The 24,293-nt window shown below is 44.7% G+C and overlaps 1 protein-coding gene across 1 annotated transcript in view; it reads right to left on the reverse strand.

The window, feature by feature from the left end:
• OTUD4 (OTU deubiquitinase 4) overlaps window positions 1-24,293 on the reverse strand; it is a 1,503,132-nt gene that overhangs the window by 1,352,128 nt on the left and 126,711 nt on the right. Inside the window, exon 2 of the mRNA XM_069631220.1 lies at window positions 11,540-11,623. Within this exon, the coding sequence (XP_069487321.1) occupies window positions 11,540-11,623 (84 nt within the window). The remainder of the gene's footprint in view (window positions 1-11,539; window positions 11,624-24,293) is intronic.

Here is a 24,293-nt window from a genome sequence, read left to right on the forward strand (position 1 = left end):
TCCAAGCCGCTGCCACCCTTCTTTGCAGAGCCATATGGAATGGCAGTACCGGGTCAGTGGGTGGACCTTGGTCGAGGATATCAGTCAGGTCATCCTGCACAAAATCAACTGGGGGCGCCGACCACCCCAAGTAGTCCATGACCCTAGACATAAGGCGCCGGTACGATGACTCGGCATGGATGCCAGGCTCAGGCCTACAGAACTCCACCTCCAGAGAGGTGTCCAGACCACTGGCGTCATGCAGTGACTGACGCAAGACCTCATTCTGGCTATGACCAGAAAGAATCTCATTTGGTACCGAGTTCGGAACCAACCCATCTTCAGAACCCTCTTCCACCTCGGAAATATACTCCATAGGCTGGAAAGTGGGCAAAGAATACGGTGGAAGACACGTTTTGCCATGGCCAGAGCCTTTCTAGGGGGTTCCCTGTGCCACGGGGTACCTCCGACACCACAGCCTCGAAAGGCGTGGAGTGAAACGGCGTCAACATCGAGCGCGGCACTGACAACATCGATGTCTTCGACACAGGCCTCGAGGGCGGAGCCCCGAGCGTGTCCTTCGACAGCGTGGGCGCCGACGACTTCCTCGGAGGCGGAGCCTCGAGAGAGTCTGTCGACGACCTCGGCGCCACCGGCATCAACATCTTCTTCAAAGACTTCACAGGTGCACACGGGCTCGAGCGCGTCAAGGACCGGGACCTGGAACGAGCATGAATGGAACGATTCCCCTTGTCCGAGCGGGACCTCTCCCACAAATCGTGCCGACCACCCAAGCCCGAAGGCATACGAGCCTCGTCTCCAGTACGGTCACGACCGACCCCTCTCGGAGGCGCGGACGGACCGGAGCCCTGCGATTCAAGTATCGCCAACATTTTCCTCACGAAGGAAGCCCATTCCTCCGGAGAGGAACGCCTGGTGGGATAAGAAACCTGCCGACGGGCGGAGTCCTCGGACGAGGAAGGCGACCGATGACGGCGCTTCCGGGAGTGCCTCGAAGAGGCAGAGGAGTGGCGGGACCCACTCCGGGACTGAGACCCCCTAGACTTACGACCAACAGCTTCTTCCTACGTTCCCGCAAGGCCTTAGAAGTAAGCGACTGGCAGTCGACACAATCATCCGTGTCGTGGGCCACCCCGAGGCACCAGAGGCAGGCGTCGCGCGAGTCCATCACCGACATCTTGGACCCGCAGTCCCTACACTTCTTGAAGCCCGGACGCGGGGTGGAAGAAGAGGAAGACATCCCGACAATACTTCACAAATGAACAGGTTCAAAGAACCTAAAGAACAGAAACTCCAAAGAGTCAAGGCGCACCGGGATCTCTGAAGCGAACACGTTCGTGGAAAAAACAGAACTGAGGCTACGGGCGTCGTGCATCCTACTTATAACATCTGGTGATGTCGGCCGTCGGAGGAGGTCCTCGAGGACGGCATATCGACGTCATTGACGCAGACGCCGTAAGATTTTCCAAAGCAGCACAGCTGTGGTGATTACGGTCATAGATATGGAATACGTCGGAGGACCCAATCCCCTCGAAAGGACATTTATGTTTCACTTCATCCTTCGGTCCTCCACATCAGATTCCTTTGGATTGGTCAGCCGGGTCAGTGTTTGAGTCAGGGAACAACACGTACTACTCTTCTGTAAAGATGCAACATGACCCCTGGCATGAATTCAGTGAATACTCTTGGGCCAAATAGAGGTCAGATGGAAGCACTGCAAACTGGTAATAAGTGCAACATGAAAGAAAGGTACTTCCCATGTTTGAGGTGGCTCGGGATGTGAAAGTAAGTGGCAGCTTCTGAGCCTGGAGATTGTGCCCAAGTGACCATCTTGAATCAGCCCTTTCGGAAGAGCATATTGAAGAGTTTCAGATCTAAAATGGGTGCGAGCACCACATCTTACTTGGCAACCTGAATGTAATGGAAATACCAGCTTTTTCAGATTTCTGGTGATGGAGTAAGCTCCACCACTTCCTTCGGCAGCAGCTTAGCAATCTCTTGAAGGAGAGAAGGGTTCTTAAGGAGGCAAAGTGGGCGGCAGGTTTTCTCAAGAAGGGCAGCCCGTATCCTAGGACGTGGTGTTCTGTGAAGCTCTTCTGAAGAATCGAAACCCGCCCCCTACAGCAGACTCCTGATAACGTTTTAAGGGAAATACTAAATCAGTTTTGCCACCAATGTCCTAAATTGCACGAGAGCTGCAGTCTTTGGCTTAGAATTATCTCTACTGCATGAGGGGTGGAATGTCCGCTGCACCAGACGTAGTGCTTGCTGATGATGGGAAAACCAACCACCTTTTGGAGGGAAGGAGTATGGCGTGCATCTTCTGCAATTGGAGGAGACAAAAATGGAAAAAAAGGAGGAAGGGCTGACTCAGCCAATGACTTTGAGGGTTTGGAGCAATGTCTCCTCTTTCTCCAGACTTTCATTTGCCTTGAGCAGCATGTTTAATAACTTTGCCTGTATGCTCAGAGCCCTGCATGGGGTTAAGTGCGAGTTAGTGTTTCTATTTATTAAACAATATCTGCACTAAATAGTGCAGTATGTTATCAGGAAGAATATGGTTGGTTTCAAACTGATGCAGAATTCTATCGATACAAGTAACAGTGCATTTGTCCATTTAAAGAGTCAATCCTTTGATATAAGTAGTGAAGGGCTACCTTGTTGCTTACAGTCTTATTTCTCAATAGCTGTAGCAAAGGCATACAGAAAGGGCTACAGGCTGCTGCCTACCATTGGCTCCACATACACTTATGAAAATGGATGACCATACTCATGCATACATATAAAGTGAGCCGGGAGTCACCAGTCTCCAAAATAACTGCACTTGAAGGCCAACAATTTACTTATCCATTTTGATTCTCAAATTGGTAACTCATCTGCCCCCATCCCACTCCCCCCGCCCCCACCACAGGGGAAGGGTTGGGTGCATTGCGACTGCACAGTTAGGGATACCAAAAGGTGCAAGGCTTTAATGCTGCAACCCTTGCTCCTTAGCATCTCACTTCCAATTGGTCATGTTCAGACCAGGGTTCAAAATTGAGGGGAGCTGGGAGCCATTCAGCTCCTGCTTGTAGCCTAGAAGATTGTGGTTAACTTGACACCTACAGTGGCTAGGAGCTACTTTTGGCTCCTGTAAGGGTGCAGAAGTACGAGTCCGACAAATTTATGGTATGCTTGTGGACAAAGACTTTTAGTATACAACATAGAAAAGGAACAACCTATCTTGCCCCATTTCTATGAGGGGTTGCCGAACTCAACAAAACAATAAGCAATCTGTCACGATGTCTTGTAATGTATAAAGTCAACCGTCCTGTGTCCAAACCGATTTCCGTCCCTTACACTAAATGAACTAAAGAAAACCTGGGCATCTTCTTAATTCAGAAGGAGGGTTCTCTCGTTCTGTATGCAGACCTTTACAGTTCAGTTCAAAGCAATAAACAATGAGTGACTCTCTAAATACAGTTCTCAAGTATGAAAAGGAGGGGCCCAAGTCTCTCTCCCCTTGTGCTGGTCTTCAATTCCCAACCAGTGTTAATCTGGTTTACTCGCCTGCCAGACTTAGCCATAGAGTTTTGTAGCACAAAACATACTTTCCTTGTAAAAGGGCGACTTATTCCCCTGGAACCTTCTTCCAATTCAAACTCAAGCGCCAGGTCTGGTGCACTAGCCTGCCAGACCCGACCACAAAACTCAGAAAGTGTATCTTCCTTTGGTAATAGGTCCACGATCCCATGTTTCTACCCATTACGTTTCTTTTCCTCCTTCACATTGGCCCCAGGCCCTTATGGGTGGTCTCTGACTTGCTTTGGGCCTCAGCCCCTCAATTATTCGTTCCTTCGCTTTTGTGTGGGTCCCTGACCCCTGTGATTTGCTTTTGCGGACATTACCAAACTTCATATGGTTACCAGACCCTGCTATATCGCTTTTGCAGGTTCTCCACCCCCAGCCTTACTCAAGGTCCAACTGAACAGACCTGGTGTATTTCCCTGCCAGGTACTGTTCCGCTTACAATCCTTTAAACAGTTTGTTTCCCTATTCCTCTTTTTGGTTTTCTCAGGGTCTCAGACCCATTTACTTTGGCTTTTTGTCTGTGGTTCTTCACTTAATGTCCAACAGAATACACCTGGTATACCACCCTGCCAGGTACGATTCCAGACAGGATATTATATTCAATGTCGGCTGAACAGACTCCCTTGCCTGGTGCTGTTCGACATAGGATATTTTATAGAGTTCGCCTCAACTTCTCTTTTTCTTAGTCATCTCACGGTTCCTGACCCCCTTTTATCTTAACTTCTCCTCTGTGGTTCACTTGGGTCCCAGGCCCCCTTGCATTTACTTTCCAGGACACTTGGTGTAGTCTCCTGTCAAGCGTCTGATGCAGCATGTGTCTGTGCCCTTTTATTTCTCTTACGGTCTTTGGCCTGCGTGTCATCCGCCTCTTTGCTTTGGTCCCAGGCCTCCTTACATTGGTACTTCAGGACACTTGGTATACTACCCTGCCAAGTGTCTACTGGTGCGGTTTGTGTCGGTGTCCTTGTATTCCTCTTAGAGTCCTCGACCTGTGTATCATTAGCTTTACTTCTTATTGGGTACCCAAACTTCTTAGGCTCCCTCTGTTTGGTCCCCAGCCCCACTCATGGACCTAGGCAGTACACATACTTGGTTTTCGGGTTCCCGCTGCACTGTGTCCTCATCTTGCTTCTCTGACTCTATAGGCGAGCCTTCAATCCTTCTCTCTCTGCTCCCACTGCAGTTTACATCCCTGCTCCAGCTTCAGTGATACGGGCTGCGCAGCTTTGCTCCTGTAGTCGTCCGCGTCCTTGGTTTCACCTCGGTTCCCCATGCGGTGCCGGTTCTTGGCAGTAGCTTCAAAGGCGGAGGCTTTACTCCACTGGCATCTCGTTCTGCAGCTTCTACCAGTGTCCTTCCTCTGAATTGTACTCTGTATAGCCAATAGGCAGTTTCTAACAACTAGACTGCACAGTCCGATTCTGATGGATATTCCTCATTACTCTATCCTTCCTCCTCGCCACAGTACTGAACGGATGATCACCATGGAAATCAGTAGCATTCTTCTTCGTCTTAGTATTTTCTTGGAACTTAGTTTCCAGAACTCTAGACCGCTAGATAGAAGTGTGGGGAACTACAGGGTACTGAGTGGGGTGCAAGGAAGAAGGTGATAGAACTGAGCTAGCGGATAGAACGCGTCCTCCCCTCCCCAAGGGGATCATCACTGGTCCCATGGAGGTATTCCCTCCCCATGAAATCCACCCGCCGAGTACAACCCACAGGGGCACTATCGGGTAGCAGACTCACCTCCCTGGCCTCATGGGAAGGGGCTTCCCACATGGAAGCAGAGAGAATAACCTGGGATTTGCCACACATCCCAGGGGAACTGATGCTGAACACACACACCTATGTGAATTTAACTGCGTGTTTGGGACAATCTATAATTAAACATTAGGACACATCTTTTTCGAAAGACTTAAGAGACCATAAATAATGGACCAAATGATAAAATGGAAACATATTTGAAAGTTAGATTTGCAGAATGCCATGTACTAGCTCCTTGTTCCCAGTGGTGGCTCCTGGTCACTGGTTAATGCTGGATACCTATGAGCTGCTTTTAGCTCCTGCTTATCCAACCTTAGTTTCGAGCCCTGCAGACTGTATAAAGAAAGCCCATATGTGCAAAGTCTGTGTTGACGCTGAAGTGTTCTTACCATTTTCTTAAAGGTCTTATATTCCCTCTATGGCAGAGTACTCCTAACGCAGCAGAGCTAGCCTATTATGGTGAAGTTTGCACTCTGGTCCCTTCCTCCCCTACTAACACACTCTCCTCACCTGAGCTGCTGGAGTTGTCGGTCTCTTGTAGGCGTCGCCGTGCAAAGTAGTCTGTCCCCTTTTTTTAGATGAACATGCTTGTCACGGAGGGAAGCCACAGTGACCGCTGGAAAAACAGCTGTCCTGTGACTTCCCTTCCGGAATCAAGCCGGAATAAGGGAAAAACCCAAATCGGGGAAAAAACCCTTGGCGGAGTGTAGACTCTTTTCCAATCCTGATGACAAGCCGGACCGCTGGCTGGAGGGTTATGTTGAAGATGCAGGTAGCCAAGTAGAAAGTTCAACAGAGCGGATGCGAAGGAGTCGCAGTACTGTAGGAAGTCGATACCACCTTGCAAGTGTAGACGAGGCAATTCAAAAGGTGGATGCGGAATCCAAGGCGGGCCGAACAGGAGGAGGTAGAAGGTAAGTTGGATGCACGGACCCGGAGGAAACAGAAGGAAAATGGAAGGAGGAAGATAAGAGAGAGAGAGAAAGAAACGGTGTCCTAAGGAACGAAGCCACCAAGAGAGAGTGGAAACTGAAGCGAACCGCTCAGGGCAGCGGTCGGGAAAAATAAGGAGAAGGTGGGCTTCGTATGAAATACGAACACAGGAGCACAAGGGACCTCTGACCGAACCGAAGAGGGAAGGCAGAAGTTGGGAGCGAGGTAACCCGGAACAGGAAACATCCAAGAGGGGTTGCAACGCAACTTCCAGCCGGGGGGAGGAGGATTAAATACTCCCAGCAGCGCTGCGCTGCGTCAATGGAGCCGCAAGCAATAACACAGAGAAGGGACTAAAACACCCTACCTCTGCGTTGCCAACTCCAACGCGGAAGTATCCGCCAATCTCGGCTACTGCCGTGGCGGCGGATGACACCTATTCTCTGGACCCTTGCTCCCCACAATTAACCTGTACTTATTGTTCAGTGCTTTCGGCTGAAACCATTAAGCTTGAAACCTAGTGAGCTGAGATTTTCAGTCTCTGCCCCACTCAACGTCTGGTATGTGCCACTTAGACTGCTTCAGATGGCCATATCCAGCACGCCTTTCACCCTCCATGGACACATCCAGCCTTACCGGTTAGGCCTAATCCAAAGCTTTGGCATCTCCCATCTCCAGGTCCGGCCATCAGAAGTCCATTAAACATCGCTGTTGCAAACAATATGCTGATTTTTCAAATTCCCTCAAAATGCTTCTCTTCCTGAACACCGAAACCTGGTCTGCCAAGCCCGCCATACACTTGGGTTCAAGTTTACAAACTCCAAATACACATACATTGATAGAGAAGCATTTATCTGAGTATTTATCAATGCTAAAGCAAGACAAATTTACAAAATCTAATTAATCCTGTGCAGTCCTGGATCGCATAGCTAAAAACATCATACAGCAAGTTGCAGTGCAGATATGTGGGGGTTGAGGGGTTTGATGTGAAATATTTGGTCACAATGACTGGTGTAATGTAGGCACTTTATTGTACAACGCCAGTTCTAGGCCACAAAGATACCTTCTTGGGTGCCAACTACTTACAGCTCTGTGACCCCTCCTCTGTGAACTCTGCTTAAAGAAAACAAACATTCCGAACCCTAGGCAGGCCGACTCCCGCAGTACACAGTCACCTCAAAGCTCCTCTAGATCCAAACTCTTAGACAAACTTCACCAACAGACTTGTATGGCAGGCTGCCACAGACGGACTACCAGGTAATTCCGATTGACCTGGTGCGCCAATGTCATCTAGTGGGCAACAGCAGACAGTGTCATTAGTGCATGCAGAAGTGACACTTCACCAGAGCGTAGAGTACCATGAAAAGGGTACTCCACGCTCCTAAAAAGTACTCATCTAGGGTAGTGGTCAAGTGGATTTCATGGGACTGTTCTACCCGGGGTCTCAGATCGACTAGACATACCCTGTGTTTGGATGGAACATCTGCATCAGTTCTCTGTTGTGTCCATCATATAGCTCTCTCTCAGCAGCTCTGGATTCTCCTGAAATCCCTTTCAAGTTCAGCAAAATGTCGCCTTTCTCAAACATACCCCGGTCACGTTGGAACCAATCTCCCCCGATTCGGCCCGATTTCACTATTGTCTCTGTTCACTGTTGACTTTCTAAGGGACCCTAGTACCAAGTCATTGCATATGAATCCAGCAGCTGGCTCCTTCCGATAGCAAGCGCTGGCTTCACTTCCGTAGGGACCCGATCTCAGCCAGGAGGTCCCATGACTCTCTTCCCCATCCGCACTGATCTTTGGGTTAAAGAAAATTACAGTATCTTCTGTCCTCATTGGCCACAGCCACAGATGAATCCCTGAGGTTCTGTTCATGCCACCCTTGACAAAGCAAGCCCAGCTGAGACTATGTTAACCATTTTCTGGGTATTCCTACAGTTGCTAAACAGATACAATTTCTGGATAAGTAACATTCTCCTCAGAGTGCTAGGTCACATTACTTTGACTAGGGCATGCCCTAAACAGTCATGGGGGCGGGTCTGCAGCTACTTTCTTTTACCACCCACAAGATGCTGTATAGTCTGGTTAATTTGCCATAATAGGCTGGCTTTTATGGGCTGCAGACTTCACACACAAAATAATGTATTTTAGTTCTCAAGCATTTTCTACTCACTCAAACATGCTCTATTCTCTCCTGGATCAATGTTAGAGGAATGTGCTTGCTCTGTTTCTCCCCCCCCCCCCCTCCGTCTCTCTTGCCAACTTCATTTTGTTGTACCATCTCTACCAAGTTGCCTCATTCTCCAAATTGGTTCTCCTCTTTCAGATTCTAACATTTTAATTCTTGATGGGTGACTCTAAAGATATCACCTGCCTCAAAATCTAGCTGTGTTACGATCTCCTTCCATCATCCCCGGAGGATCTTTGTCTGTACAGCCAGTAGACCTCGACCTGCCACTGCCGTCTCCTTAACATCTGGGGTTAAGGAAAGCCTCATAGGGCATAGCATCAACATGGAAGAAAACCACTTGAAAATGGCCACCCTGCTGCGGTCGTTCGACACACCAGAAGAGGGCCCTGCCGAGAGCCCACCCTCGCCGGCCACCGATTGGCCTGCTACGGTTTATAAATCAAGGAGTCGGCAGGCGATGCCCTCCCCCTTCCAAGGCCAACTTTTAAGGCATGCAGGTGATGATACCCTTAACCCTAGACACTAAAAAGGCGGTACCCTCGACTGGCTAGCCGAAACGAACTGTAACACCACAGTCAACTCTAATCTACCATGCCCATGGACAGATCACAACAGCATCCAATTCAGCATACCGTTGACTAACATCACCCCCACACATTCTGCCGTAGCTACCCGAAGTACTCGCAAAATATTCCAAACCTCCTTATTGCCTCTCTTAGACAAACTAGCACCGTCACAAATCTCTGCTACAGACCCGGCCTCCCTAGTAGTCCTTTACAACCAAACTCTGACGCTTGCTATTGACAAAGTGGCTCCCTTTACCTTTCGCAAACCTAAACCATCCTTGTACTGTAACACCTAGTTCTCTGCCGAACCGAAGCCCTATGACTATTGAAACAGGAGGCTGAAACCAAATGGTTGAACAATCCATCCAAAGCCAACAGTCAGCTTCTCAGCCACAGCAAGAACCTACAAAAAAGAGATACTTCTTGAAAAAAAATAACAGAATTACAAATGCAAAATCTAGTTCCCATGAGCTCTGCGCAATCCTGAGTGAACTGAAATCGCCAATATCGCCCCCGACAACTTGATTCAAAGAGAGCGCCTGGTGTTCCAATATTTAAAACGCCCCGCTAGGGAATTCTCCAGAAGATCCCGACTAAACTAAACCTACTGAAAACTGTCAGCCCAGCCCCAATTTATAGTGAACCCACAACTGTGAGACAAACTGTGCCCTTCTTTCACACTGATCTAGTATCAGAAACTGAGGTCTATCAGATTATTAAGACTCAAACCCTCCCGCTGCCAATGGGACATCTGCCGAGCCTTAGTTATTAAAGAATGCGCTGAATCACTCACAACCTTGATTACTACTATTATTCATGCCTCCTCCAACTGCTTGACTGGTCGGCCACCTTTGACTTGGTGGATCACCAAGTCCTCTGCCAACACCTCGGTACAGCAGTGCACTTTTCACCTGAGGCTATCTCTTGGATTTCCTCCTTCCCGTCAGATACATCCACAAGGGTCTTCTCAGCCTCGGCTCCCCCTGCCCCAGTCCCATGGGGTGTCCCACAAGGATCATACATCGCCCCTACTCTTTACAATATCTTCGCCAAGCCCCTATTTGACCTGCTGGATGCCTCAGGCATATCCTACACAAATTATGCAGACGGCACGCAGATCCTTCTCCCTCTTACAGGAACCTACTTCTCTGACTTACTTTATCATTTTTCAAAATATTCAAGCCTGGATGGCTTATCTTCTCTGCCTAAATGATGACAAGACAGAGCTCCTTCTGGTCAGCCCACACTACACACTCAACAAATTAGACCGAGCTTATGAATCTTTCCATATCGAAGGCAACACCATCCCATGCCCCAAATCTCTGAAGACCCTAGGGATACACTCATACTAACCTGGCAGGTTAATGCCATTGCATCATCAGCCGCACACACCTCTAAGCTGATCAACGCCCTCAGACCATTTCTCTCCACCGTTAGCAACATGACGCTAGCCTGTGCACTTATTTGTTCTAGGCTTGACTACTAATCACTTTTTGCAGGTTCCCCTCACAAAACATCAAGAAACTACAGGTCATCCAAAATAATGCCTTAAGAGCTGCATTAAATATCCCTAAGCAGGATGGGATCTCTGCCTTTAGAAACAATGCACATTGGCTACAGATCAAGAGAGAATTATCTTCAAAACCATGGCCATTACACATAAATGTCGGTTGGACACTGCCCCTAGATACCTCTCACAAAAACAAACAAAAGCACAATCGGCAAAACCTACCTGCTCCTACTAGTACCAGCAACTAAGAATCCCTAGCTTTATGAGGAGGAGATCTGGCGGTTTGAGCTTCTCGGTTATCGCCTCTAAAAACTGGAATCCTCTATTGCCAACACTAAGATCAGAACACTCCTACCGGTCTTTCAGGAAATATCTGAAGACTCTTCTTTTTACACAGAGTGTGGCTTGATCCACGTACACCGTTAGACGGCCATGGACTGGGCAACATTAGCAATGTTTAATGCTTAATGCCTAATTTCACGTTGGATTGCAACTTGTTTTGCCTGACTTATGTATCCAGCACCTTGATGGCCCCCGGGTTTAGTGCGCTTAACAAATATAAAATAAATAAACCAACTGCCACATCCCCTTTTAGCTTCTCTCCAACAGGAAATACATTTCTGTCACACATTTCAAATCATATTACTGTTACTAGATTACATATGTTAAACATGTTGCACTGTAAGGCTGGGGATTGTATGACCCTACAAATTCATCCACAATGCTTAGCAGCTATGTAGCAAACAATACCACGATACAAAATACTATCTGGGACAGATTCTACTGAGAAGGTCATTAAGCTGGTAGTGGACTTCTTTGAAAGAGTGGACTTCTGTCTGGAAGGCAAAAATAGAGGACCCAACTCCACAAATGAGCACCTTTTGAGTGACTGTGGAAACAGAAGTGACGAAAACTCTGTTTTGCAAGAGATTTTATGTAAACAATAAAAGAGAAAGAAGCATTACATTGGACTGGCGGGTGAGGAGGAGCAAATGACACTTACTGCTTCAAACATGCTTCTGTTGTTTCTGAGATAATGAATACAAGCTATCCGGATGTCATAATGCCTTGCTTGAGAGTGTAGCACCTGAGAAAAGAAAAGACGACATTGTGAGGCCTATTCTGAGAATTTAAGGCAGCAAATTAATTCAACAGAAAATAAGATTTACTAGTGACGGAGCGGTATGCCAAGCAGGAGGCTGCAATGTAAATCGCAAATGGTATCTCATTTTCATTTTAAAAGCTTTATTCGTGTTGACCTTTAGCAAAATTCAGCACCATAAATCAATTTTTACAAAAAGAATAAATAGGATTAAAACACACATACTGTAACACTTGAAAGAACAATTTGATATACATTTTTGTAAAGCCTCATGGAATTGGTACCTCCTCATAAGGGTACCCTCTATGATGAGAGCGTGCTCGCAGCCTCACAAGGTTACCTAACAAATAAATCACACATTGCTCAGCAATCTTCTTCTTAAGAGCCAAACGCAATGCACATATCTGGCTGTAGAGAAAATAACTTTGCAGTCCATTGAGCAAGTTAAAAACTGCATTGCATCTCGTGCAGGTCTTACCCTCGACTCCACCAAAATGGGTCTCAGGTACCAACATCTCATAGAAAGTGAGATGGGACAAATGAACAAAGTGCAATAAAGTTTCATTTGACAATCTACAAAGGGGACATTCGCCAGAATTTGACACAGGCCAAAAGGCATCTAAAACGTATATAAAGTGAATGCTCGTAGGGCGGATGAATCCCATCCAAGATAAGATATGTTTACAATTCCCCATCATGTTAAAAGGTAAACATTTCGGACCATTCTTCAAGGCTCGGCCTGTGGACTACAATTTGACCAAGTTAACAGCCTTAGCCTTTGCTTTAAGGTCGGCTTTGGTCGGCTTTGGAAGCATGTCGACATTCTATGGGATTAAACCAAAAAGATCCTGCATTCAACCCAATTAACATTTTTCACATGAGGCACCCACCCACATTTGGCAACACCATCCAGCTTCACAAAGTCTCCAAGTGCATCTCTATACGGAAACAGGGCCGGAGAGGACCAGACTCTTACCCAATACAGTGCTGGCTTTAGGGCAATCTGTGCGGCTACATGCCATGTTTGCAGGTCCAAATAAATCAGCAAAGTCAGGGCCTTTTTTGGGAGTAACAAGAATTTCTTAAAAAATAAAAAAATTCGCGATTGAGGATAACCGTTTGGTAGATGATAGTCCCATATCTCGGCACCATACAATGCCGGTGGTAGGGTTTGCTTATCAAACAGCTCAATGGCCGGAGATATTGCCCTGCTTCCATGGCTAAACAAATTTAAAAAAAATTTAAAAATAAATACTCCCACTGTATTTGGTTTCAAGTCTGATCCCCAAGTAATCGAAGTGCCTAACTTGCTCCAATTATCGACCTTTTATCTCGACTTTCAGTTTACAAGACTTGGTAAATGGTGGCTTGAAAACCTTAACTTTAGTTTTGCTGACGTTTAGTTGTAGCCCATGTTCTTTGCATTTCCCCATAAAAGTGTCAATGTGCTAATTTGAGACCCTTCAAAGATGTTGCAAGTATTGCTGCATCGTCAGCAAAAGTAGGCCACCTCGTGGTTGCGATTCTAGGCACACCCAAAGCGCCCATCTCCAAAGCATCCACTATTTCCAGGATGTAAAGTAAAGAAGAGTGGGGCCATGACGCATTCTTGGCGAACACCCTTGTTTACATCTAAGGGTTTGGTTTTTTCCCAGCCTGCCCCATAGCGAACTGACGCTGAGGTCTTGTTGTGAAGCAATTTAATTGCTTCTACTAAATATTGTGGAGCATTCCTCTTCTCTATGACCTGCCACTGGGTTTCTCGAGTCGAACGCTGTTTTCAGGTCGAGAAAAATAACATGCTACTTCATTTTAAGCAACTTGGAGTACTTTTGGATAATTAAACCAATGGAAAACAATGGTCCACAGTTCCCCTACCCACTCTTAACCCTGCCTGTGCATTACTAATAATGCCAGAGTCATTCACCCACCTGTGCAATTTTGTTTGCAAGACTTTGCCAAAGGTTTTCCCAATACAATCCAGTAGTGATATAGGGCGATAGTTCTTGGGTCGCTCCTTAACTCCCTTTTTCATAAACACTGGAAATATTGTGGCCTCCCTCCAGGTACTAGGTAGCCGTGTTGAAGACTCTGCACATAACCGGGATCCAAATTGATGGTTCTTCTCGATAAATGTCCAACGGTATCAGGTGGGCCCTGCGGCTTTACCCAGTTTCTGGTAACGCAAAGCCTATTCCACCTCCTTGTTAAAAGACCAAGTTACTTACCAACTGGTAACGTTCTTTCGACTGTTCCGCCAACGTATTCATCATCTTTGACATGTAATGTCTGCAGCTCGGCTGCTTCGGAAATTATTCGGCAGAGGGCGCATTGTGTCGAGTCGATGTCCCTAGAAGGCCTCTGTCAAGGGTGACATCATCGGATGTTATAAGTAGCACGCATGGCGCCCGTAGCTTCAGTTCATGTTTTCCCCCCTCCGATTGTGTAGCTGATGTGCCCATAACTACACAGCTATGACTGTACCGGGCCTTGTTGGAACGAAAGCTGTAATAGCACGGGAAGTTGTTCAGAGGGGTAGGCTGGGAGGGTGATGAGGAATCCGTTGGAGGAACATCCAGTCGAAATAACGTTACCAGTTGGTAAGTAACTTGTTCTTCGAATGGATTGTGTCCTCCAGCGTATTCCTCATCTTTGACAGACTCTCAAAGTCAAAGCAGTATCCATGATTGGAGGAGGGAGAAGAATTTAGAGATACCCAATTAAATGGCAGCGTAAAGGACCGCCTTACCAAAAGCAACATCCTGAACATAGAAAGTTCCAGTTAATAATGCTTAAACTTGTGTATGGAAGACCAATTTGCAGCATCACAGATGTTCTTTACCGGGACACCCATCCGTCGATGTAGCCATGCCCCTGGTGGAATGAGCCTGCAAGCCCTCAGGAGGGTCTTTGCCTGCCAATCTATACCATTCAAAAATAGTGAGGATGATCCACCTAGACAAGGTCTGTTTAGAAACAGCCTGGCCTAATCTGTGCCCAGTGTACCCCACAAAGAGCTGGAGGACACGATGAAGGGGAGAGGAACCCCAGCCCAACACCAAAGACTTCCAAAAGCTGCTCTAGACCTTCCGGAGGGAGAGCGGGGTGGGGGCGGGGGGGTTCTGTTATTGTTGAAACTGTCAATTTGAATACTGCTAATAAAAACTTAATGGAAACAAATGAATGGCATTTGTTTAAAGTAGCATAGATCACCAATTTCAAGTAATTTTTAAACATTCACCAAAAATGTCAGCAATCTCTAGTGTAGGAATAACTATTTTGTGATCAAAAGGCGCATAGCAATTGACCTTGGCGACTAATAAAACAAGTTCAGACTAAGACCATAATGTTCATAGTATAAATTGTGCACCATACATGCAATAATGGAATCCCACTTACATACAGACAATTTTGGTGCAGAAGATCAGTAGAGAGATACAGCCAAACATAGGCTTAATACAGACTTGAATAAAGAGTGCTGGTTACCCATTACATGCAGGCCAAATCATGTATTTTTTTATTTTATTGTGCATTTTTTAGGCGCTTATACAACAAGTAAATTGTGTTTCAAAGTGCCCAGAGGGCAACAGGGAGGCAACCTGAGATAGAAAACAATGAATACACTGGAGAATAAAGACAAATCTACTAGGCCTTATGAGTATTCAGAGTGTAGGGCAACTTGTATGGGCTGAGAGGACTCATTGAGGCCAGGGATAGGAGTTTGTGGCATCAATTACCTACCAAAATAGGTAATCCACTGTATGACTGAGTCACAAAATGTAGCACTCAAGTCCTTGCATTTTATTCTAGAACGCTGCTCTGGTATTCTAAGCATGACTGCTCTGCTAGTCTGCTCCACATACAAGAGCTCACACGAGCACCTCATGCAGTAAATTACCCTACTCGGCCTGCAGTTCGTCATAGGCCGCAAGTGCCAATGCTTATTCTGTACCATAAACTTGCAAGCATTACAAGTGCCACATGGGTAGTGGCCCACAACTGGTTCTAAATTCCACAATGTTCCTTTATTAGTTTTAATTACATATTTAGAATGTACCAACAGATCTTTCCAATTTGTAGCCCTTCAGAGGGTAAATCTTAGTCTATCAACTTCAGGTATACAAAGTTGCATCAGGGGTAAATCTTTTTTGACAAGGTTTGATTTTCTCAGTGTGGGGACAAAATGTAGTCACACAGTAAACTTTTGGCCGGATGGAATTATTTCACGTGGGGTATTTTTTGCTCTTTTTTGGAGTGGACAATAAGTCACTTAGGATAGCCTCTCTCCAAAAGCCGGTTACCCAAGGCATCAGCCTGTCTCCCTAAGCATGCAGTTGTTTTGCAACCTTAAAAATGGTCCATAGGAAAGATTTTCCTGTAAAGTGATGTGGATGGAAGTGTGAGTAATGGAGGAGGGTACTGCAGTCGGAGAGTTTGCGATATAAGTCAGACTAAAATGCTGTGCTCAACGCTCATCATAATGACATCATCAATGTAATGGCGCCACTCTCACATCTGATCTCGAAACGGATTATCCCCTGAAAAGATGAAGGCTTCCTCAAAGTGGGCTATATATAGTATTGCTTGGGGCAAAGGCAGCACCCATCACTTTCCCACTAATTTGAAGATAAACTTTTTCTTCAAACTCGAAATAATTATTCTCTAGGTTAAGGGTTAGTAACTCACCAACAAACTCCCTGGCCACCTAATCCAGGTATTCTCCATTTGTAAAATATTCCCTGGCCACCTCCACAGCTTCTTCCTGGGGAATATTTGTGTAGTGTGAAGTAATTTCAAGAGTTAACAGAAATTAATTCTCTCCATCAAACGATACAATTTCAAAAATATTAATGACTGATGTACTGTCAAGGGTATTCCGACTAATCGGTTTAAGGAAAAATAAAACATATTGACAATGAGGTTCCAGAACTGACCCACAGCCTGCCACAATAGGACACCCTGATGGATTTTCCATTGCTTTGTGTATTTTGGGGGAGGACATAAAACTTTGGAGCTCTGGGATTGTCAGTGTTCAAAAACTCAAATTCTTTCTTGCAAATCCATTGTTGTTCTAAAGCAAACTGGGTCACATCAAGAAATAAATGTATTTCCGTAAGTGGATCACGACGTGGATACCAACTAGAAGATTTTTCTTGTAGAAGATTATTCATCATTTCTTTATATGGAGTACGGTCCAAGACCACATTTGCGCACCCTTGTCAGCCTGTTTTATTACGATGTTATCATTGCTTTTTAGTGATGGAAGGGCTTGGAAGGGCAGTAGCGCGTTTACAACTCCAATTAAGTCATTAACTCTCAGAAGACTGCTTAGAAAAAACACTGGCATGCACTTCCAGCACAAAGTTTGATGGTATTGCTTGATTAAAGGAAGTTCAAATAGTTCCGATGGTGAGGTGTTTTGGACAAGGATGGGCAGGAACTGGGTGGGAATTGCCACAGGTATTAGCATAACCATGGCCAGTCAATGTGTGAGCAAATAACCAAACACCTACAAGCTTTGCGTCCCTCATATGCCATTTCTACCTACCTGTGCTTAACCGATTGCAGTATGGTGTATAGGTAAAGCTTAATAGCCCAAACTAAAAAGGACAGCCTGGTCTTCTCTTTTTCAGGCTATACTAATTAACATCATCATCCTATTCCCAAAGCACCGTTTCTTGGGCGTATTTAATACGTGTACCAGGAAATATCTCCTACAGGAACTGCTTAAGAAAGACGTTTAACAATTTCACAAACTGCAATTTTAACAGATTCCACACAAATAGGATTGATTTTTAAAAGGAGCAAGAAGTGAGCAATTTATGTAGCCCTCAATCTAAAGAAGGTGCTAATGTGAAAAACTCACTCCACGGATCATTTGTGTTAATTATGCAGGACATTTCAAATAAATGTATTTGATCTGGAGGCAAAGGCTGCGAGCACAACATGGATTGGTTTCATTTAACAGTTTGTTAGTGACGTCGATGAACTACAAAATAATTCACTACCTACACATGCAAAATCGGCTGAATCTAGGCACATGGCGTTGCAAAATAGATGATAACTTTGTTCTGTACCAAAAGGTCACATTATTTATACAGCACAAAAAAACTATTTTTAGATATATATCCCTGAAGATGGTCTTAGGACCGAAATGCATTGGATGACGACGCTTGCCTTTGTTTTTGTATTAAATAATCTTTTTTAGAAAAACAAAACACCTGGATAGCATTAAACTTTATTATGAACTTTTTTTGCAAATCATTGTCAATGAACTGAATGATCACTATGAAGAAATACTAAGCTAGTGAAATTTATTGAAATTTATTTTTCACTTTATTTTTATTGTGTTATCACACATGAGGTCCTTCCAATTCCTTGAGTTGACATACCTAAGGGCAACTATCACAATGTAATTTGTGTCCCACTGTGCAAGTTGGACTCTTTGGCAACAAGACCACATAGCATGTTAAGAAAAAATATACTTCATGGAACAATAGTAAAATCACACCAAGAAGTGGTGCCAGCTCAGAGTTGTGTTTCTAGATATACATTTATAGAAATAAATCTAAATTTAAAAAACATAAGTTGCCATGGCACTTTTGGTTGGTAAGAAGTGGACAAGGCATAAGGCTGATGGTGCAGTGGGGGGCTAAGGGAAGGAGGTGGTGCAGTGTCCCACTCCTCCTTTTAACCTGTGACGGGATACACAGGTTTAATGATTGGCAGTGTTCATAGACGCAGGTGGTGGGTCTTGCAGGTGCCGTAAAGCGACACAGGGTCATTTGAGAGGGCCTTCACCAGAATGTGGCCTTTCTCAACACTACCAGATTTCCAGCACCCTAGAGCACCAAAACGGACACCACAGGAATGGATCTTTCTCTGGCTTATCGGGAAATCGACCAGCAGTATCGTTCCCTTCCTCAGTGCGGGTGGGTGATCAGGACAGTGGGTTCTGTCCACAGTGTTGAACGACCACCAAAAAGCCATAGACAGTATGTGGCCCATGGAGTGCCAGTTCCTGGAAGACCCCAGGAGGATGGGTCTACTCTCAAGGGAAAAATGTTTTCCATTGCCACAGAAGGCAAAAGCAAGCAGGAGGAAGGAGTAGCATGTGTTTCTACTTAGGGGTCCTGACGCAGAGGTAACAAATTACAATCATAAGTAGCTTGCAGCCACAACAGACCCTTTCTTTGGTGCAGGGCAATGTAGGGCATCACCCAGGTCATGGCCTGATTGCAGAACCACTTCTTACACCCATGCCAGACATACCAGTATTAGGAACATGTTGTTAAGAAAGTGAGCCACGAAATATCTCAATAAGAGGCAATGGGTAACACCACCTCCTACTACAGCAGGAATGGCTTTTGGGGATGCACTTACACAAGCTCTGACACAGGTTACCCAGAGGGCACGATCAGAATACCAGCCAAACACCTCTGTCCCCATAATTACTCCGGCACCAGCCATGTCTCAGGCCACTTTGTTGCCACGCCACCACCTCTCCCGTCCCTCACGCCACGGATTGAAGCAGCTGCCAATTCTCACAGGCACTCTGCACTGCCGTGCCCCAAGATGCTGATCCCCTGTGGCTCCTCCTGGCCAGCGCCGCCCGGCCACCGGCAAACAAACCAAGGCTCGGTCCGCTCTGCTATGTTAGTGCTGCCCGACCTGTAAACCCTTCCTCCTGGCACAGCTTCACCTCGCCCACAGCAACAGAGCTGAATCACTTTTCCAGCACCACCCGGCCTGCTGGGATCCGAGGAACACACTTTCGGTTTATAGTCATAATATTGAAAACATAATGCTGAAATTCAAAAATTTCGAATTTTTTTTCGAAAATAAATATATGTCGAAAACGTATACATAACAGAAAAAGACAATTATTCAAAAAAAAATGTCGAAAAGAAAGTCGACCAACAATGCTAACATACCAATGTAAAGTGTCAGCAATAGTAACGTTTTTATGGGGGGGGGGGGTTCCCCTCCAATCCCCCCCTCACCCGAACCCCTGGAGTCAACCCCCCACCACCCCCAACACATAACCATTTGCCTATCTGTAAATAAAATACATTATGACTAACGAAAACCCCACAGAATGAAGAGTAGTAAGGGTTAAACAAATAGGTGACACCCATGAGTAAAGAACCTTGCCTAAATACCAAGGAACAGATGACAGTTGTGAAAAACCGTCATTACCTGACAGAACCAAACGTCAGAGCGGACTACAGTGCATTCAATACAGCTACTTCAGGCAAAAACAGGTAATATTACCATAACAAATATGAAACTAGATATTGAATTCGTAAAATATATTAGTATTAGTGTGTAACAAAAATAGTGATCCATTTTTTTCCGTTGTTTTAGATTGAAAATGACAGAACATTTGGATAAAACTTCACAAAAGGGAGGAAAACAACTGGTTTACAAAGGATACATTTACAATAAGGAATCAGAAAAAAATTAACACACATACTGGAAGTGCACTGAATATGGAAGAACAAAATATACCGCACGGGTGATAAGTGAATCTTCAAATATAAAAATAAAAGGAGAGCACAACCATCTTCCGGATAAAACAAATAGAATAAACAAAACTCTTCATGAGCTAAAAAGAAAGGCAGTAGAAAACCCAGGTCAAACAAGCGGTTCAGTAATATCGACAGTATGTGACAAGTTACCTTTACACATATCAGCACAAATGCCTGGTGAAAAACAGATGCAGCGAACAGTAAACCGAAGAAAACAACAGAAAGAAAATCTCCCACCAGCACCTATGATATACAACGATGTAACCATATCAGAAGTCTTTAAATTAACTGAAAAAGGAGAACATTTCCACCATGCTACCATAGAAAGGAGAGACGAAAAAATATTAATATTTTCAATGGCGACCAATTTCCAGCAACTGAGTCAAAGCGAAATATGGCAAAGTGACGCAACATTCAAGGCATGCCCCCGACCCTTCCAACAATTTTTTACAGTACATGGATCAATAAATAACAGACTCATACCACTTCTTTAGGTATTAATTCCCAAGAAAAGCGAAGAAACTTACAAAATCGTGTTTAACAAAATTAAGGACACTGTACCAGATTCAAAACCCACAAATATAATCATGGATTTCGAATTAGCACAAATTGAGGCATTTTCTGCAATATATACAGATACAAAAATGCAAGGGTGTTTTTTTTCATTTTACTCAAGCCATATGGAAGAAATTATAAAAACTGGGACTAAGCACAAAATACACGGAGGACAGTAGTTATCAACATAACATAAAAAAACTTTTCGGATTGGCATTTGTTAAGGAGGATCTAGTTATAAATTTCTACGAACATTTAATAGAGAGTGACTATTTTAAAAATCATGGAGGAGGAAAATTCTGACTTGTTAGATTACATGGAGAACACTTGTTCAGGACAATTAACTAGGAGTGGGTCAAGACGAAGGCCCAAATATAGTGTAAAATTATGGAATTGCTACCAAGCCACATTAGAGGGGAGTCCACGAACAAATAATGCATTGGAAGGATGGCATAGCCAAATTAATAAACATTTCAACACAAAAAACCCAAATTTATGGCATTTTTTTAAAAGAATTACAAAATGAACAATCCCATCAAGAATTTCGTCTCTCACAAACAATTTCACTTGCTAACACCGAATTAAAAAGGAAGAAATACAGAGACTACGAGCAGAAACCTGACCAAATAGTACATAAATTTAACCAAGATGACAAAGAAAACTACCTGGATTCTATAGCATATAATGTAAAGTGTTAAAAATACTCACGTTTTTGTAGAATCAACGATCCGCCATGGCAAATTCCACCAGTAGCCAAAAACACCAAACAAATCCAAGGATCCCAAATTACAGAAGGCAATCCATAGGAAAATAAAAAATAACATCCAAGAAAAGTTCAAATCTGCAGTCAAAAACGGTTAAATCCACCGAAGAAAAAAAAGGTAAAAATCCAACAAAGCCCAGGAAAAAAATCCACAATCCAACAAAAAAAGTCCATAGATCTGAAAAAAAATCCATTACATCCATGACATCCAGTAAAAAAAAAAAAATCCTAAAAAAACCAGGAACGAAGACACGGAGACCTGAACGCGACGGAAACGCTTCCAGAATGGACTTTAAAAATGGCGCCCACGCATACGTAGACTTACGCAACCTTACGTACAAATCGATAAATATCAACAAAATGCACATTCCCTTATGTAATACAATAGCACCATCTAGTGGAGAAAACGTAAACTGATTGTTCAAAGTTAAAAAAGACTGCTACCTATATAGTATTTATTTATTAATACTGTTAAATATTTATTTAAACTACAGTTATTATAGAAACTACTCTAGCAATATACCTATTGAAATGTTTATATAATTATTATTAAACGTATGTTACAATGTTAATGCTTAAAAAAATCAAACATGCCTAATAAAATATATATAAATACTCTAGTATCAAATTTTTGTATTTGACATTATTTTCGAATTAATATTTTCGACATTATGACTTTCGAAAATATTACATTCGAAAATATGACTGCACACCCACACTTTCTCCAGCAATGCCTGGTTTACTTACTGGAGTGCCCTGGACCGATTCTTCCTGGGTGCAGGGGAAACTGGCACCATTTGGATGGGATGTTGCTCTTGGAGGGCAGTGTCCTGATTTCTTGCCACCCCCTCCACACCAGCTACAGCATCTTCGTTGCCAGTGAAGTGATGGGTTCTCAGGCTCACAGACCACACCAGAGCCAGCAGGTAAGTTTCTTGGGCACGTTTATTCCAAGTATGCTACTTGGTACAGAGACACTGGCTGCATAAAGGATGGAATCAGGCTTGTCAGAGGCAGCCCTTTTTTGTCATTACCCTAGGAGTGCAGAAACGTGTCAGAGGAAAACACTAGGAGAGCATCAAGCATGCAGCGAAAAAGTTGCATGGTCCGTTGCTATGCTCAAAGAAGCCCTTCTTTGACTTGGTGTTGTGAAGCGGTTAGAGAAAAGCAACTGATGGCAAATGGAATGCATGCAGGGAATGTGTTGGGGCCAAGCTTAAAGATGCACACCAGGGGGCGAGGCCCATGGCGTAAAGCACTAAGCACTGAGATTGTGGAGAGCTCACACTGCTCTAAGAGCGGGGGAAGGACACAGCAGACCAGCAAATAAAGAGTCACCTGACGCAAAGGCTGGTGTTAGTTTACGTGGTAGCAACCTTGCAGCGCCTTAAACTTTTTCTTGTGCCACCATCCCACTCCTGGCTTGCCCACTGACTGCATGAGGATGCCTGCCCGGCACAAGCTGTGGATGAAAAAACAGGGCCAGGAATGCAGAGGCATCCAGTTGCTGACAATCAGTAGAGTGATGCAGCAGGTAGGTTACTGGCCATCTGCTCCAGTTTTGCACATTTTTTATGGAGGTGTTGCAGGTTACTGAAGGTCTGGTCCTGTGTAGCTTATTTTAGAGACGTGTGACCAGATGGAGACCTCAAGGACACCACGGGAGCTGGATGCTTGCAGGTGGTGCCCGTGGGTGTAAGCTGATCGCTGGAGCAGTGTGCAGCCTGCTTCGCCTTGGAGTAGATATATCCACCGCCCATGTGTAAAATAGGAGGTCAGGTTTGCTGCCCCCACACAGTGTTTTTTTGTTGCTGTTGGATCTTGTGAAGCTAGCTGCCAGTGTAATAAATAAAGACTCAGGTCAGGAAAATGACGGACAGACGTCAAGTTAGGAGGGTGGTTGTTTATTGATGCTCCTTTGAGGCAAGTCAGGTCAGAGGGCGACTGGTCCTGTGCTTATTGAAACTTCATTACTCTCAGCTGTTTCAATGACAATAGCTATTTAAAGCAAAACACATGCAATGATTGAAGAAATATGTGGTTGATGCTTTGTTTATTTTCAAAATACAAAGTTCAGGTTACTGCATCCACCCTTCGGTGGATCACCAGATAGCATTTCCAGCACACTTGAGGGGACTGGAGCTCCATATTCAGGAAGCCAATTGGCAAGTCGCTGGCAACCAAAACTATGCTATCTTACAAGGCAACCTTTCAGTCATGGTGTCTTTTGACTGACTTTGATCTTTGTTCATATTTTCTTTTTTTTTTACCTATAGAATTAGTGTTTTAATCTCTTTCCCATCTCCATCAAAAGGGAAAGCTGTGGTGTGTGCTAGGTGTCATGTTACAGTGATCCTTTTTTATGTTGTTGCAAAAATGCATTCTCCAATGGCTGGTCTGAAAATGTCTTTAAAAAAATTGCAGGCACAGGAGAGATCCAATACCAGGGTACCAGAAACAAGGACACACATACTGAAAAGCTGATGGTTGTCACACACAAACTACCTCAAGTGCGTCTCTTATTTTGAGTTTCTCCAATTACAGAAGTGGATTCTTTGGCTTTTTTGATCTAGTATGGATTGCAAGGCGACAAAGATATGGCAAAGTGTGGGAAAGTGCAGTTTTGCACTAGCTGCTGAGTTTGGAGTTGTGAGGAGGCAGTGAATGTTGTCTCCTGGTGTTGTTGGGGGACTTTATATGTATTCACGCTTTTTGAAGCTGTTTTCTGAATACCGCCCAAAGTGCTGCAGGAAAATGCAGTCCTGCAGAACTCCAGGCCCTCCTCCGTCTGCGACGGATCAAGGTA

This window comes from Ambystoma mexicanum, chromosome 6q, assembly GCF_040938575.1.
Source record: "Ambystoma mexicanum isolate Mex_15411 chromosome 6q, UKY_AmexF1_1, whole genome shotgun sequence".
NCBI classification, from domain to species: Eukaryota; Metazoa; Chordata; class Amphibia; order Caudata; family Ambystomatidae; genus Ambystoma; species Ambystoma mexicanum.